Raw genomic sequence first — 14,048 nt, 5'->3', positions numbered from 1 at the left:
GATGAGAAGATCTAAGAAAGAAAGGTGGAGTAATTCAGGATCTCGAAAGGGATATCTGGAGCAGGTCTTTAAGATTGTCTGTACAGAATTAAAGCGGAAGAAGACATCCTACCCCCTGCCTGAGGATGAGAAACTCCGTTTAATACGGGAACTCTTTTCTTAGTGGAGGATATACGTGAAAGGGTTATTGGTTTCGTAGATGCGGAACCTTTTACTGAGTTGGAACTCGGCAAGGCTGTTGGACGGATGAAGATCCGAAAGGCACCTGGCATAGATGGAGTCATGCTGGAGACAGTAAGACTGACGAAAGATGCCAGGGTGTCTTGTTCCGTGACGTAGATTTCCAAAAAAGACTTCCCCCACCGTTGCCTGTCAGAATTCAACAGATACCTTCTAATGCTCTTACTGGAATCTGGCAATACGGCAATTAAAAAAAAGGTACGGTTCGATTTAACCATGTTCCAAATTCAGGAATCCCATCCGAAAAAGAACTAAAGAAAAAAGAACGTGGTTTCATTGTAGAAAAAGTTGCCCTTGTTGAAGACGTAAACATAAGTCTAATAACTTGGTTCGATAATAAGCCAGTAAATATGTTATCCACTTACGTTGGTAGTAAACCTAGAATCACAAAACGTAGGTACTTTCGAAAAGAAAAAACGTACAAAGAGATTCCATGACATCAAGCTGTTGAAGTTTATAATCAGCTGATAGGTGGTAGATAGATGATAAGTGGACTTATTAAACTCGTTATTGGGGCTTTACAGAATCCATCTAAGATTAAGAAAATGGTATAACCGAATTATTTTCCATATGTTTGATCTATATGTGTATATAAGCCGTTTCTAAACATTTTAACCTGGAAAGTCACTACCAAGAAAGAGAGGTCGTTCAGTAGGACAAAATGGGACACCAACGTCTAGTCATCAAGGAACTCCAATGTCTAGTCGTCAAGGAGTTCCACCTGTGTTAACCACTGGGACAACCCCAATACTAATAAAAAGAAAAAGAAAAACTCCTGCAAGACATCAAGAGATACCGTTAAATTCTGTGCGTATGGACAACATTGGACATCTGCCAGAATGGCAAAAATATCTCCAACAGTTTCAAATATCTACAAAAAAAACTTACACCAAATGTATAAAGTGTAAATTATTTTTATGTTATAATGAAAAAAGGAATTGTCTATTACAATTTTATAACTAATGTATTTTTGTATTTCAACATTTTATTAAAATATCTTCTTCTTCTTCTTAAAACTTCTATATATAGGACTAAACAGTTATTTTAAATGTACTAATGCCTTTTATATGCCTTAATAAAAATTACAATACATAAAAATATTTTTTATTTCATGTTTGCAATAATTTATGCAGTAGAGGGTTATTTCGTTCAATAATTGTATTTTATACGAGTGAAATTTGTGCATATGAAGAGCCTTATCTACTATTAATAGCTAGTATTGCAAATTGCAATTAAATAAGAAAACTAAAAACTTAAATTTATCCATCAATACAGCCACTGTCATTCTTTATCTCCCGATTACCAGTCTTTCTCTTTCAGCGATTATCCCAAAATTCCTATATATGGAAAATCCCCACACTGATCCACCTAAATTCCCTTTTCCTGACAAAATACCAAAAGTCGACAAAGTGAGGGCATTTCTGGATAGCTATTGTCCCGAATTGGTTAGGGGAGGTTGACAGGGGCCATATGCGGAAAGGAGATGTGGTCTGAATGAATTATGAGACATGCAACGAGGGATTCCATTTAATTTTCTAAACATGTAGAGCATGAAATAGAGCGGTAAGGGCTGGTAATAGTAAATTAATGATAAGTAGGTAATTACTAAATAGTTTGTATATAGTTTCTGTTGCGATATAAACAAGATTTTAATTTTTATACGATAAATAAAAAATCTATTTAGAACGCACAAAAAGAGAATATTTGAGTCAATAATTACTTTTACGATTAGACTTTTAATTAGAATTGTTTTATTTTTCTGTATCTTCTATATATTTTTTTGGTAAATACGTTACAAAAGTACCTATATCTTCTTCAAACTTCTGTTTTCAATAAAGGTTTCAATTATTAAATTGCGTTGTACACCTACAACATCAGAATTGAGCAGCTTGAGATCAATTGCTTAGAATACATTAAGAGACTGTATTATCAAATAACCAAATAATTAATATTGATACAAATTTTTAATTGTCAATTCATTATAGAAACCTGAAAAAGTCATACCTTTCTTTTCAGCGTAAAAGGCTTAAAATAAATTTTGGTTCAAATATGCATACAATGTTAAGAAGTGTTTCTCTCAACCATGATATTCTTCTACGGCTGGATTTCGTTTTCCTTCTATTTTTCCTTGCATTATATTTTGAAGTAATGGGTATTTATGTCCTCTAGTCAGGTGACCCAAATATTCGAGTTTTCTTCGTTTGATCGTTGACAAATTTTCTGGGTATTTTTCTATCCTTCGCATTACTTCAAAGTTTGTGACTCTTTCAACCCAACTTATCTTCAGCATTCCACGGTAGCACCACATCTCGAAACTTACAATATTTTTTATGTTGTTCTGTTTAAAGTGTAGATCTCTACACCCTATAATAGCGTGTTAAGTACGTAGCCCCTTAGCATTCTTAATCGTAGAGGGATGCTTATATCTCTGTTGCAGAAGAATTTCATCATTTTTATGAAGGTGGCCCTGGTAATTTCGATACGTCCTTTTATTTCATTGTTTTGGTCTCCAGTTCCGTTTATTAAAGTCCCCAAGTATTCGTAACTTGATACTTTTTCAATTTGAATAACGTTTATACTAATATGTGGTGGTTGTGTCATATTATTACTGAAGACCATATACTTGGTTTTTTTGATATTGATACTTATGCCATAATTGTTGCAGGCAATATTTATATTTGTAAGTAATCGTTGTAATTCTTCTACTGTTCTTGCAACTAGTACAGTGTCGTCTGCGTATCGAATATTATTTACAACCTCTCCATTGATTACGATTCCTTCGTTTGCTTGCAAAAGGGTTTCCTGGCAGATGCTTTCACTATAAACATTAAATAGCATCGGTTACAAAATGCACCCCTGTCGTACTCTTCTACGTATTTCTATTGCTTGTGATATCTCATTTTCTATTTTGATGTTAGCTTTCTGATTCCAATATAGATTGAGAATTATTCGCAGATCTTTATTATCTATGTCCTTTCTTTCAAAATTGTCTCTTAGCTTATCATGGCGTACTCCGTCAAACGCTTTTTCAAAATTGATAAAACATACATGTACTTCCCGATTAACGTCTAGGCATCTTTGTGTAAGAACATTCAAACCAAAGAGAGCTTCTCGAGTACCTAGTCCCTTTCTGAACCTCATCTGTGTATCACACACAAATATAGGCAATAATAAAATAGCACAATTATATAGCATGTAATAAAAGTACATATCTGTCAGGCGTATGATCACGTATAGTGAGCTATCGCAAGACTATATTCTTAGACAGAAAAATAGCACAATAAAATGGCAAAATCGAAAAATAAATGCGCACGTTTCAAGCGCTATGTCTGCACTGAGATTTCCAGAAGAAATCGTACAAAATACAAATAAACAATATATCAAATATATCAAATGCACACAAAAAGTATTCATATACCCAAAGTCTTGTAATACAAGGGCAAGCTCGAACTGGCCAATTACAGAAAATCCACATTCTTTTATATCCGAAATTCCTTTGTTCTTAAAGGATTATGACGTAGGAAAGTGGACTTACCATAGAATCGGCCAATGGGAAATTTTGAATTGCTCAAAAGTTGGAATAACCCTTATGCCAACCAATGAACAATCTTTTCCGTGTTTGGATATGTTTCCCGTACGCTCATCGGTGTGTTAATGGTAGCATACGAGAGTATATGGAACAGGAAAATGAGGTATTAGATTAGCCAGATTTTGCCATTGGTCCATATTTTTTGGGCAAAGATAATAAAACAAAGTAGGCTAAGCATTTTGCCCCTATTAACGTGACAACTCGAAGTGAAAATATTGTTGTGCAGCTTCTGGCTTCAAAACAATGTGTCAGACAGAAAACCGATATTTTATAGATATCTGGAACTATGTATTTGATACTGATATGTTGCAAATAATTGTTGATGGTACCAATACAAAAATTGAAGCAGAAAAGCAGAAGTTCAGTTGCGATCGAAAAATATTCACAACGAACATTGATGAAATTCGTGTCCTTTTAGATCTCTTATATCTTGCAGGTGTAAGAAAGGCAAGTCATCTTAATACAAAAAACTTGTGGAAAACAGAACGGACGGCACTGGTCTAGAGGTTTTCCGACTCACAATGAATATCACGAGATTTAGAAATTTACTAAGGTACATGCCAACTCATGATATCAATACGAGGCACGATAGAGTTGGTTTGGATAAATCAGCGCCAATATAAGAGATCTTATTACCAAGTGGAACAAAAATTAGAAAAAATGTTTCTCTCATTCGCAATTTAACCGTAGACGAAAAGTTGGAGGCTTTTAGAGGACGGTGCTCGTTCCGCCAGTACGTACCAAGCAAACCCAATAGATAGAGTATAAAAATATTTGCACTGTCTGATGCGAAGTTATTTTATACCAGTAACTTGGAAGTATAAGTTGGTAAAAACCAAGTGGGTGATCCATACAATCTAAACACTAGTACCAAGGTAGTGGCGAAACAGGCCTTTCAACATCTCAATGGATGTAAGAGAAATGTAACCACCAGGGTTGATCTTGGTATAAGCTTGAAGGAAAATGGTTTAACTCTCTTGGGAACAATAAGAGTAAAAAGCGGTGTTAATACCGTAGATAGATTATACGCACAATATGATGTGGCACGTTGTAGTAGAAGATGGCCTATGGTTGGTGTGTACAGCCGTTTAAATGTTACAGCAATAAATTCATTTGTTATTTATAATTGTAACATTCCAAATTCCGCAAATTCCCGACGAGAAGTTTTGACAAATTTAGCATTTAGCCTTATGTACAACCGCCAGAAAAATCAAAGCCAAAATGTCTATATACTCAAGACAAGGATTTGACTAAAGGAGATCTGTCATTTGGATAAAGATGTCGTGCCAGTTTAAAGAACTTCGGGAGCAATTATTAAGAGGTGTGGTGACTGGATGGAAAAAGAATCGAAAAACGAAATAATTTTATTCGATTTGTAAAAAGTATCTTTGTTGGGAACATGTAAATCCAATTTGCAATAACTGTAACAATCTTCCGGCTTAATTGTATTACGTTTTTTGCCATCTTTTATATTTTATATGATAAGTCTTAGTGGAATAATATTTTATTTTTGTATAAGATAGTTCTTGAAGACTGATATGTTATGTTCTTATTTTAAATTAATTGTAATTTGTTTAGTAAAAATGAGAATAAATCAAACTATTTCACAAATTGTGGATTATTTTTTGTGCTACGTTAATAAACATTTTAAATAAACAAAATATGTCAATAATAATAAATAATGTTAAAAAACTATAAACGATAGATTATTTTATTGAAATTTAAACAAAATGCATCCAGAGGACTATTTTAATGACCGGTGTAGTAGACCGTGTGTGACTACTGATACACAAAATTAAACTGCGTCTACTGAAAGGTTAAGAAGTATTTGCAACAAAGTGTCTTTTATTCAAAAAGTCTTAATACCAATTTAATGTAGTAAAACAATGGTAGTAAACAACAAGAACACATTTATAATTTTGTGATATAAAAACTTTTCTATTTACTTTGAATAGTATTAGAAAAAGCCATAAAAACCACTTTAATACATTTAAAGATCCTAATTAGTTCGTGATTCATAAGACCTGTCTGTGATTACTGATACAAACCAATTGAAAGGTACGTAGGCAGTACCCAAAACATATTAGTGAAAAGAAGCACACGCCTTATTTAAACTGGCTAATTAGAATATTGGGCAGGGTGACACGTGCTCCGGAGGGCAGGTTTTAAGAGGGGGCAAAAATTGAAAAGATTATAGAAAAATAATAAAATACAAATACAATAAATAATAAATAATAAACAATAATAAAAAAGTGTTTAAATTTTTCAAAATAATAATACCAAATCAATATTATTTCATTTTATTTATGTATAACTCTAATAACTGTAAATAATATAGTGAGACATTTTTGCACTTTTTTTTTAAATAAACTTATAGAATTCCTTGTTTTTTAAACAAATTTATTTGCTATTCAAAAATGTTTAGGAGTTCAAGAAATTTTTAAGTAAGAACCGTCTTTACTCAGCTCTCCTTTTTGAAGTGAAGCTTCTGTACTGACATTTTATTACTTTTTTTCTCTCTACAGTAAAAAGACGTATTTACTGCTTATTTATAATTTGAGAAATTAACGCGCTAAAAAAATACATAGTAAAACTTTTTGCATCCATTTGGAGAGAAGGAAAACTTCCAGACAGTTGGAATGTAGGTATTATAATACCTATTCACACGAAAGGTGATCCACTGATATGTGACAACTATCGAGGCATTATCCTCTTAAATACGGCTTACAAAGTACTGGCTTATATACTTTATGATCGTTTACTAGTACATACTGAGGAAACAATAGGCACATAGCAATGTGGATTCCGAAAAGAAAGGTCAACCATTGATCAAATTTTCCTTCTCAGACAAACCTCAGAAAAGACATATCAATATGGAATCGATACCCACCACCTCTTCATAGATTTTAAAAGCGCTTATGACAGTGTAGACAGAAGTGTACAGATATTGGCCTACGCATATGACATTGACATAGTAACACGGACAAAATGAGACCTGATACAGGCTTTTGAAACATTAGAAAAAGCCGCGAAGACAATGGGACTGCAGGTCAACGTATCCAAAACAAAATACATGAAGGTCACGAACAGCACGCAAATAGTGGCACCACAAGATCTGGTGACAGAAGCACACATATTCGAAGGGATCTCGGAGTTTATATATCTTGGAACAGAACTAAATAACAGCAACCTACTAAGCGTAGAAATTAAGAGAAGAATAAACCTGGCGAACAGAGCTTACTTTGGACTAAAGCAGCTCTTCACATCACACATAATTAGCAGAAAAAACAAGATACTATAATCTATTTCTAATGAGTGTAGAGTAATAAAATCTCATGAAGTATTCAAAAGCGCTACAGGGTAATCCGTCAATAATCCGTCAATAAATTCCGTTCGCATTGCAAAATTCTGTCGTTTCATAAAGAGCAGGTAGGTATCACCCTGTTTTAAGGGATTAGTCCATTGTTATCGACAGATAAACACTGAGCCAGAGGCGCGCTAGTGGGTTAATTGACAAAAGAATATGCATTCTTAAAAATCATATTAAAGGAAATAAAAATGTAATACAGCAGAACAGTGTTATTAAAAAAATATAAAATGTAACAATAAAATATATACGAACCGAAATCGGGAAATACTCACAAACACACACGAATGAACTTTACATATTGAAACACTTGTGGGGAGTTTAAATCAATTTATTCACAAAAACTACAAAAACTTTACTGGATACGTTATTACAATTCTACATCACTATAGTCTTCATCCGAAGAACTGTCATCATCCCCTGGTGTTATAATTATAGGGTCAACCACCTGATCGACCAAGTTGTCCAGTTCCCACATTTTATCTTCCTCTTTTAAAACATGCTGGATTGCTTTTTGCCAGTTTTCTGATGTGATTTCCATAATGGCTTGATCAAACAATACCTTGACATCTTTCATTTTAAATGTGGTATTGTGCCTTGCAACATATCCTTTAACTTGTGCCCATATAAGTTCTATGGGATTTAATTCGCAATGATATGGCGGTAGGCGTAGCACAGTTACTTTATACTTTTCTGCTACATCTTCTACGGCATATTTTATGAAGCGAGATTTATGTTGTTTTACTACGGCTAGTAGTTCCTTCTTTATTGAATTCGTCTCAAACTGAATACCTTTATTTGACAGCCAGTTAATAATTTCTTGCTTTCTCCAAGCTGAAGTTGGTACCTTCTCTATGCGCCTTGAATGGTAGCTTGCATTATCCATAACCACGACCGAATCAGCTGGAAGAAATTTTAACATTTCCCCGAAGTAGTCTTCGAAGACATCCGAATTCATGTCCTCATGATAATCTCCCGTCCGACACGACTCAAAGCTTAACAAACCTTCTTTTAAAAATCCTTCTTCGCTTCCAATGTGAGCAATTATAAGCCTCTTCCCTTTTCCCGAAGGCACTTTAATACCCGTCGAAAGGCCTTCTATGAAAGCTTGGCGAGCACTTGTTACATTTTTATCTTGCCACATTTTTTGGACTATATAACCTTCGTTTATCCACGTCTCATCAAGATAAAAAATTTTCTTGTGCTCTCTGCGGTACTGTTTTATAGTTCTCAAATATTTTCGTCTCCAGCAAATGATTTCATCACTTTCCAGTAATAGTGCCTTTCGATTGTGCTTTTCCCAGGAAAAATTCATACTTTTTAAAGTTTTCCATAAAAGTTTTCTGGATATCAAAGGAATATCGTTATCTTGGCTTATCTCCATTAGTATTTTGTCAAGGGTGGGTATTTCCTTTTTAAAATAAAACGAATGAACTTTTCTTCGAATGTCACGTTTGGTGTCTTCACCTAAGATTTTTATTGGTCTTCCTGATTTTCTCTTGCATGGACTTAACTGGCCTGATATCTTTCTTTCTCGCAATAATTTAAAAATCGTGGACTGTCCAATTCCAGTCATTCGGGCACATCGCTCAACACTTTCTTGCACAGACAAACTAGGGTGATCGTGTTTTATGCAATCATATACATTTAAAATTATAACTTTTTCACTAACAGATAGCGGAGAATTTTTTACACCTCTTTTCTTTGGAGTAAATGTCGCCATTTTATAACTTTTTCACTATTTCTATATCACAATATTACTGTACGTTTAATTGGTGTAGTAACAATTACTAACTCGAATGTCGAATGTCGAATGATAATAATAAAATAAAAGAGGGATTATAATGAAAGTGTAAGTAAAACCTCATTACGCGTTATTAGTCTTCATGTTGATTTATTTTAGTTCTTAGTAATATTAGGAGGTGCGTCATACCATTATCAGTTTCTTCTAATGCTTTTATTCGTTCAGTAAGGAAGTGAATTTGTTTTTATAAATAAAAATGTAATTAGCTTTAATGACCATATAATGGAATACGAGTTTGAAGAATAAGTTAATCGAAAAATTAAATAAAATTGGTTATCACAAAATATCCAAAATATGATATTTTGAGGTACATCAATTTTTGACGACGAAGTTGACATCCGTCCATTTGCCTACGCCCATGACGACACCGAAATTCAGGCAAATTTTATGACACTTCATGATTTATTACTCTACACTCATTTGAAACCAATTATAATATATGAAACTCTTATTAAACCTGTTCTGACATACGCATCAGAGACATGGACTATGGTAAAAAGCGACGAAGAACAGTTAGGCCGCTTTGAAAGAAGAATACTAAGCACATATACAGAGGAGTACAAGAAAGCGGGATATGGCGCAGGCGCTACAATTTTGAGTTGTATCAATGCTATGAAAAATGCAACATCGTCCGGTCTATTCAAATTAATAGACTAAGGTGGCTAGGACACCTTAAAAGAACGGACACTGGAGACCCCAAAGGCAGATATTATATCAAGAGCCAGTAGGAACCAGAAAGCGAGGCAGGCCAAGATCTAGATTTAAAACTTAAGTCGAAGATGACTTGAGGAATCTAGTGGTCAGAAATTGGAAAGTCAGAGCGAAAGATAGGGGGAATGGAGACTAATTCTTGAACAGGCCAAGACCCACACAGGGTTGTAAAGCCAAAGATGATGATGATGATTATACAAGCGTATCTAAATCAAGCCACAATCAAGAACATGCCAGTGGTGGAGTTTCAATTTTTATCGAGAATTCCTATGAATATCACAGTATTCCCCTAATAACAAATCTAGAATCTGTAGCGGTGTACTTAGTAGGTCCACTAAAAGTTAACATCTGCAGTCTTTATATCGCTCCTAATTCTAAACCAAGTATAGCAGACATTTCTAATCTTTTATGTGAGATTCCTACCTCGAATTATACTGGGAGATTTTAAAGCATATAATTCATTATGGGGCTAAAAAAATGACAAAAATGGGAAGAAAAATAGAAACTATCCTAAATAATCTCAATTTAAATCTACTTAATGACGGCAGGAATATTCGATATAATGCAGCAACAGGAGAGTTTTCAGCAATTGATTTGTCAATTTGTGAACCAAACTTGCAACCTAGATTATCGTGGGACACTTTACCTGATCTATATGGAAGTGATCACTTTCCCATCTTAGTTAACAATTTGTTGTACCATAAGCACAATACACACATCACCAACTGGTCCTTAAATAAAGCCTGGACACTGTTCTCAATATTGATTTCTTCATCTGCTATGGATCTTAGGGAAATCCATTGGAAAAACAGCTTTTCATGTAAAACATTCAACTGTACCGTGGTGGAACTATGCGTGAAAATAGACAATAAGAGAATCTAAATCGGCTTTTAATAGATATGACCGATATAAAACTACTGCAAATCAATTGGAATTTAAAAGAATAAGAGCTAAGTGTAGATTTATTATTAAAAAAAGCAAGCAAGAGTCATGACAAAAATTTGTTTCAGATAACAATAGATCTACTCAAATTGGTCAAATCTGGAACATGATTAGAAGTATATCTAAAAAAAATTCACATCACTCTATAAAGTACTTAATAAAAGACAATCAGACATTTACGTCCGAATGCAATATATCTGAAGTAATGGCAAATCAATATTGTACCGCTTCTAGTGATGAAAGCTATTTAATAGAATTCTTAAATAAGAAACGATTCGAAGAAAATAAAGGAATACCACTAATCAATGACACTTCACCAATAAACAATCCTATAAGCTTTACTGAACTTATTAATACTCTTAACTCCGTTAGAAATACTAGTCCAGGACAGATAACATACCTCTGCTTTTTCTAAAGATCCTACCACTAGTAGGCCAAGAACTATTATTGCAACTTTTCAATATTATATGGATCAATAAGGTATTCCCACAAATATGGGACTCTTCAATCATAGTTCCAATATACAAATTAGGTAAACCTAAATTTGAAGCAGAATCCTATAGACCAATCTCTCTCACGAATACAATGTGTAAGTTGACTCATGTGGTATATTGAACATAAACATCTTAATATACCTGAACAAAGTGGATTTAGGAAAAATGGATCAACATTAGATAACTTAATATCATTGGAATCAGAAATTCAAGTAGCATTTATATGCAATCAAGAATATTTCGCCATATTCTTTAATGTAAAAAGGCTTTTGATACAGTATGGCGCTATGATATTTTAACTACACTCCACAATTGGAAGATCCACGGTAACATGTTTGCTTTTATTTCAAACTTTCTACAGCAACGACATTTCCAAGTTTGAATCAATAACCATTTGTCTGAATCTAAATTACAGAAAAATGGAATTCCACAGGGCTCGAATCTAAGCGTAGCGCTATTTTTAATTGCTATTAACAATGTTGTAACGTACTTCAATGGCACAGTTAAAACTTTTTTACCAAGCATTGCTCAAAACTTGTATTTTTGTATTGTATTTTTTTGTTTTGTGCTTTTCTGCTCACCCTTAAAAGATAATAATTCTATTTCAAACGTTAAAATTCCCTTTTGTTACAGTTACTGGAAAGTGGCAGCAAATAAAGCCAGTGGGTGATAAATTGCCATGCCTGCAGGAGCACACTGCTGTGGCCTTTAAGGAATGTATCTATGTTTTCGGCGGGGAAGTCGGATTCTCAGCAGGGACTGAAACGCCGCTCTGGGTGTATGATATAAAGCTTAACAGCTGGAAAAAGAAGAAAACTAAGAAAGGTATGGAAAATTACTGTTCTAAACTATTATATGATTTAAAAGAATCAAATATATAAAAACATATTATAAATTGATAATTAGTTCAAAATATTTATAGAAAGATTCACATAGCAAAAGATATATTGCTATTATAGCATACGTATGTAATACATTCAATTTTCTTTTGATTTATAATCAATTTATTATCAATAAACCATTCTGGTAAATACACAGTTTGCTGCCGGAAATTTGTTTACTGTTTCTAGGTAATTTGGTTTTGCTGAATCCAAAAATGCCACCAGATTTACTCCATCAGATCGTTTTTAGAAAATACGACAACAGATCACATTTCTAACTTATTTAACGGGTAATTTAACGCAGCACTACCTACATATATGTAGTGCTGCTACCCATAAAAAAAACGGGTGTGGCAGTCCAGTGAGACTGCCGGTAGAAGTTATAGTTCTATACACGCGTTCGTAGTTATAAATTTATATGGGAGTCAATCTGCACAATCAATACATATGTAATGCAATAAGTAAAAGAGAGCAGAAAGAGAAACAGAATTAGGTATAGAGGTATATGGTGCATCGTTTTCTGTATATAAACAACATTTGACCTGTAATAGGAGTATAGTAAATGAAGGATTGAATCAATATTTTGATGAAAAGTAATGGAAATAAAATACCATTATTACTAACGTGTATCTACATTGTGCAGCTATGGAGTCTCGGAAAAAGAAGTGAAAAATCAAGTACAAAAAGCAAATAGACTGACAGGATGAATTAATAACACTCTATGGCGAAACAGACACATTAACACTGAGATCAAGTCAAGAATTTATAAAATCAGTGTAAGACCAATAATGACATATGCTTCAGAAACAAGACTCGACACAGCCACAACACAAAGGCTACTGGAAACGGCAGAGATGAGAGTGAGAGTACTGAGAAGAGTTAAAGGAAATACGCTGAGAGATCGAAAGCGAAGCGAAGACATTAGAAGAAAATGTACCGTACAGTGTATAAGCGAATAGACAATAAATAGAAAAAATTAAAATGGAATAACCCCATAAGCAGGATGGGGGAGACTCGTGTCGTCAAAATAGCAAGAGGTAAGTATCGGACGGCCGGGCAAAAGACGGATTGACAACCTTCCATAGATGTATTAATTCGCAAATGAACAAGCAGAATTGCTTATAAAGAATAAGAAGAAGAAATTCAATAGGGTTCGACCTTGGACCAAGCTATGTATTAAGTTTAAAGTTTTTAGGATTTTTCCTTTATAGTTATAGCACATAAAGGCAGAAAAACAGACAGACAATAACTATTGAGTCCTTAATAATAAATATTAAAAGGGTCAAAAATTTTAGTATATAGTTTGTTCTCATAAATTGTGGAGATAATTACAACATATTCAACATATATTCTAGAGAAAATGAATGAATTTAGTTAATATGCTAACGTGGAAAAAAAAAACGAAATAACCTAAACAACTTTTTTCTGAACCTTAAAACTTGAATTACTAAATTTTTAGGTAATTGAACTAAGCCTCAGTTTTATTAATTGTCTTTTAGCGCCATTTTGTAAGATACTTTTAAATGGGACCATGGAGAAATTAATATATTATTTAAAAGCACTTGTAAAAATCATTAGGTTCCTGGATTTTTTTGATTCTTTGTGACGTTGTTTCAAAATCCCGACTAAATTGTGAAAATCTTATTAAATTAACTCTTGGTGAAAGAATAACTCTTTCTTCCCAGATGGATAACGCCACTAGTATCATATATATATAATATAAAGTTTTATTTTGAGGTTGCAGTCATTAATAGGGCAGGAAAGTAAAACTCTTTGTTCTTTATTCAAGCTTTCGCAAAATTTATTTGCTTCTTCAGGATATGCTAAAATATGGTATCAGTAAATACAACGAAATTAGAACTAAATAGCATTGTATAAAACTAGTAAAAAAACTTACAACATGAGGTTAATCCATTAAATTTTCAAATTTGCAAAACATTAAAACTTAACTTATTTTAAAAATTATACAGTTATGTAAGTACAATATTCCAATTTAATTTAATTTTGTAAAAATTCATTT

At 33.3% G+C, this 14,048-nt stretch overlaps 1 protein-coding gene across 2 annotated transcripts in view; it reads left to right on the top strand.

Moving 5' to 3' along the window:
• LOC140451476 (uncharacterized) overlaps positions 1-14,048 on the top strand; it is an 86,233-nt gene that overhangs the window by 38,395 nt on the left and 33,790 nt on the right. For both annotated transcript variants that reach the window (XM_072545298.1, XM_072545297.1), the window contains one exon: positions 11,781-11,972. In XM_072545298.1, the coding sequence (XP_072401399.1) occupies positions 11,781-11,972 (192 nt within the window). The remainder of the gene's footprint in view (positions 1-11,780; positions 11,973-14,048) is intronic.

Source organism: Diabrotica undecimpunctata, chromosome 9, assembly GCF_040954645.1.
Source record: "Diabrotica undecimpunctata isolate CICGRU chromosome 9, icDiaUnde3, whole genome shotgun sequence".
Classification (NCBI taxonomy): domain Eukaryota; kingdom Metazoa; phylum Arthropoda; class Insecta; order Coleoptera; family Chrysomelidae; genus Diabrotica; species Diabrotica undecimpunctata.
The sequence above is the reverse complement of the archived record's forward strand: the minus strand, read 5'-3'. Positions and strand labels throughout refer to the sequence as shown.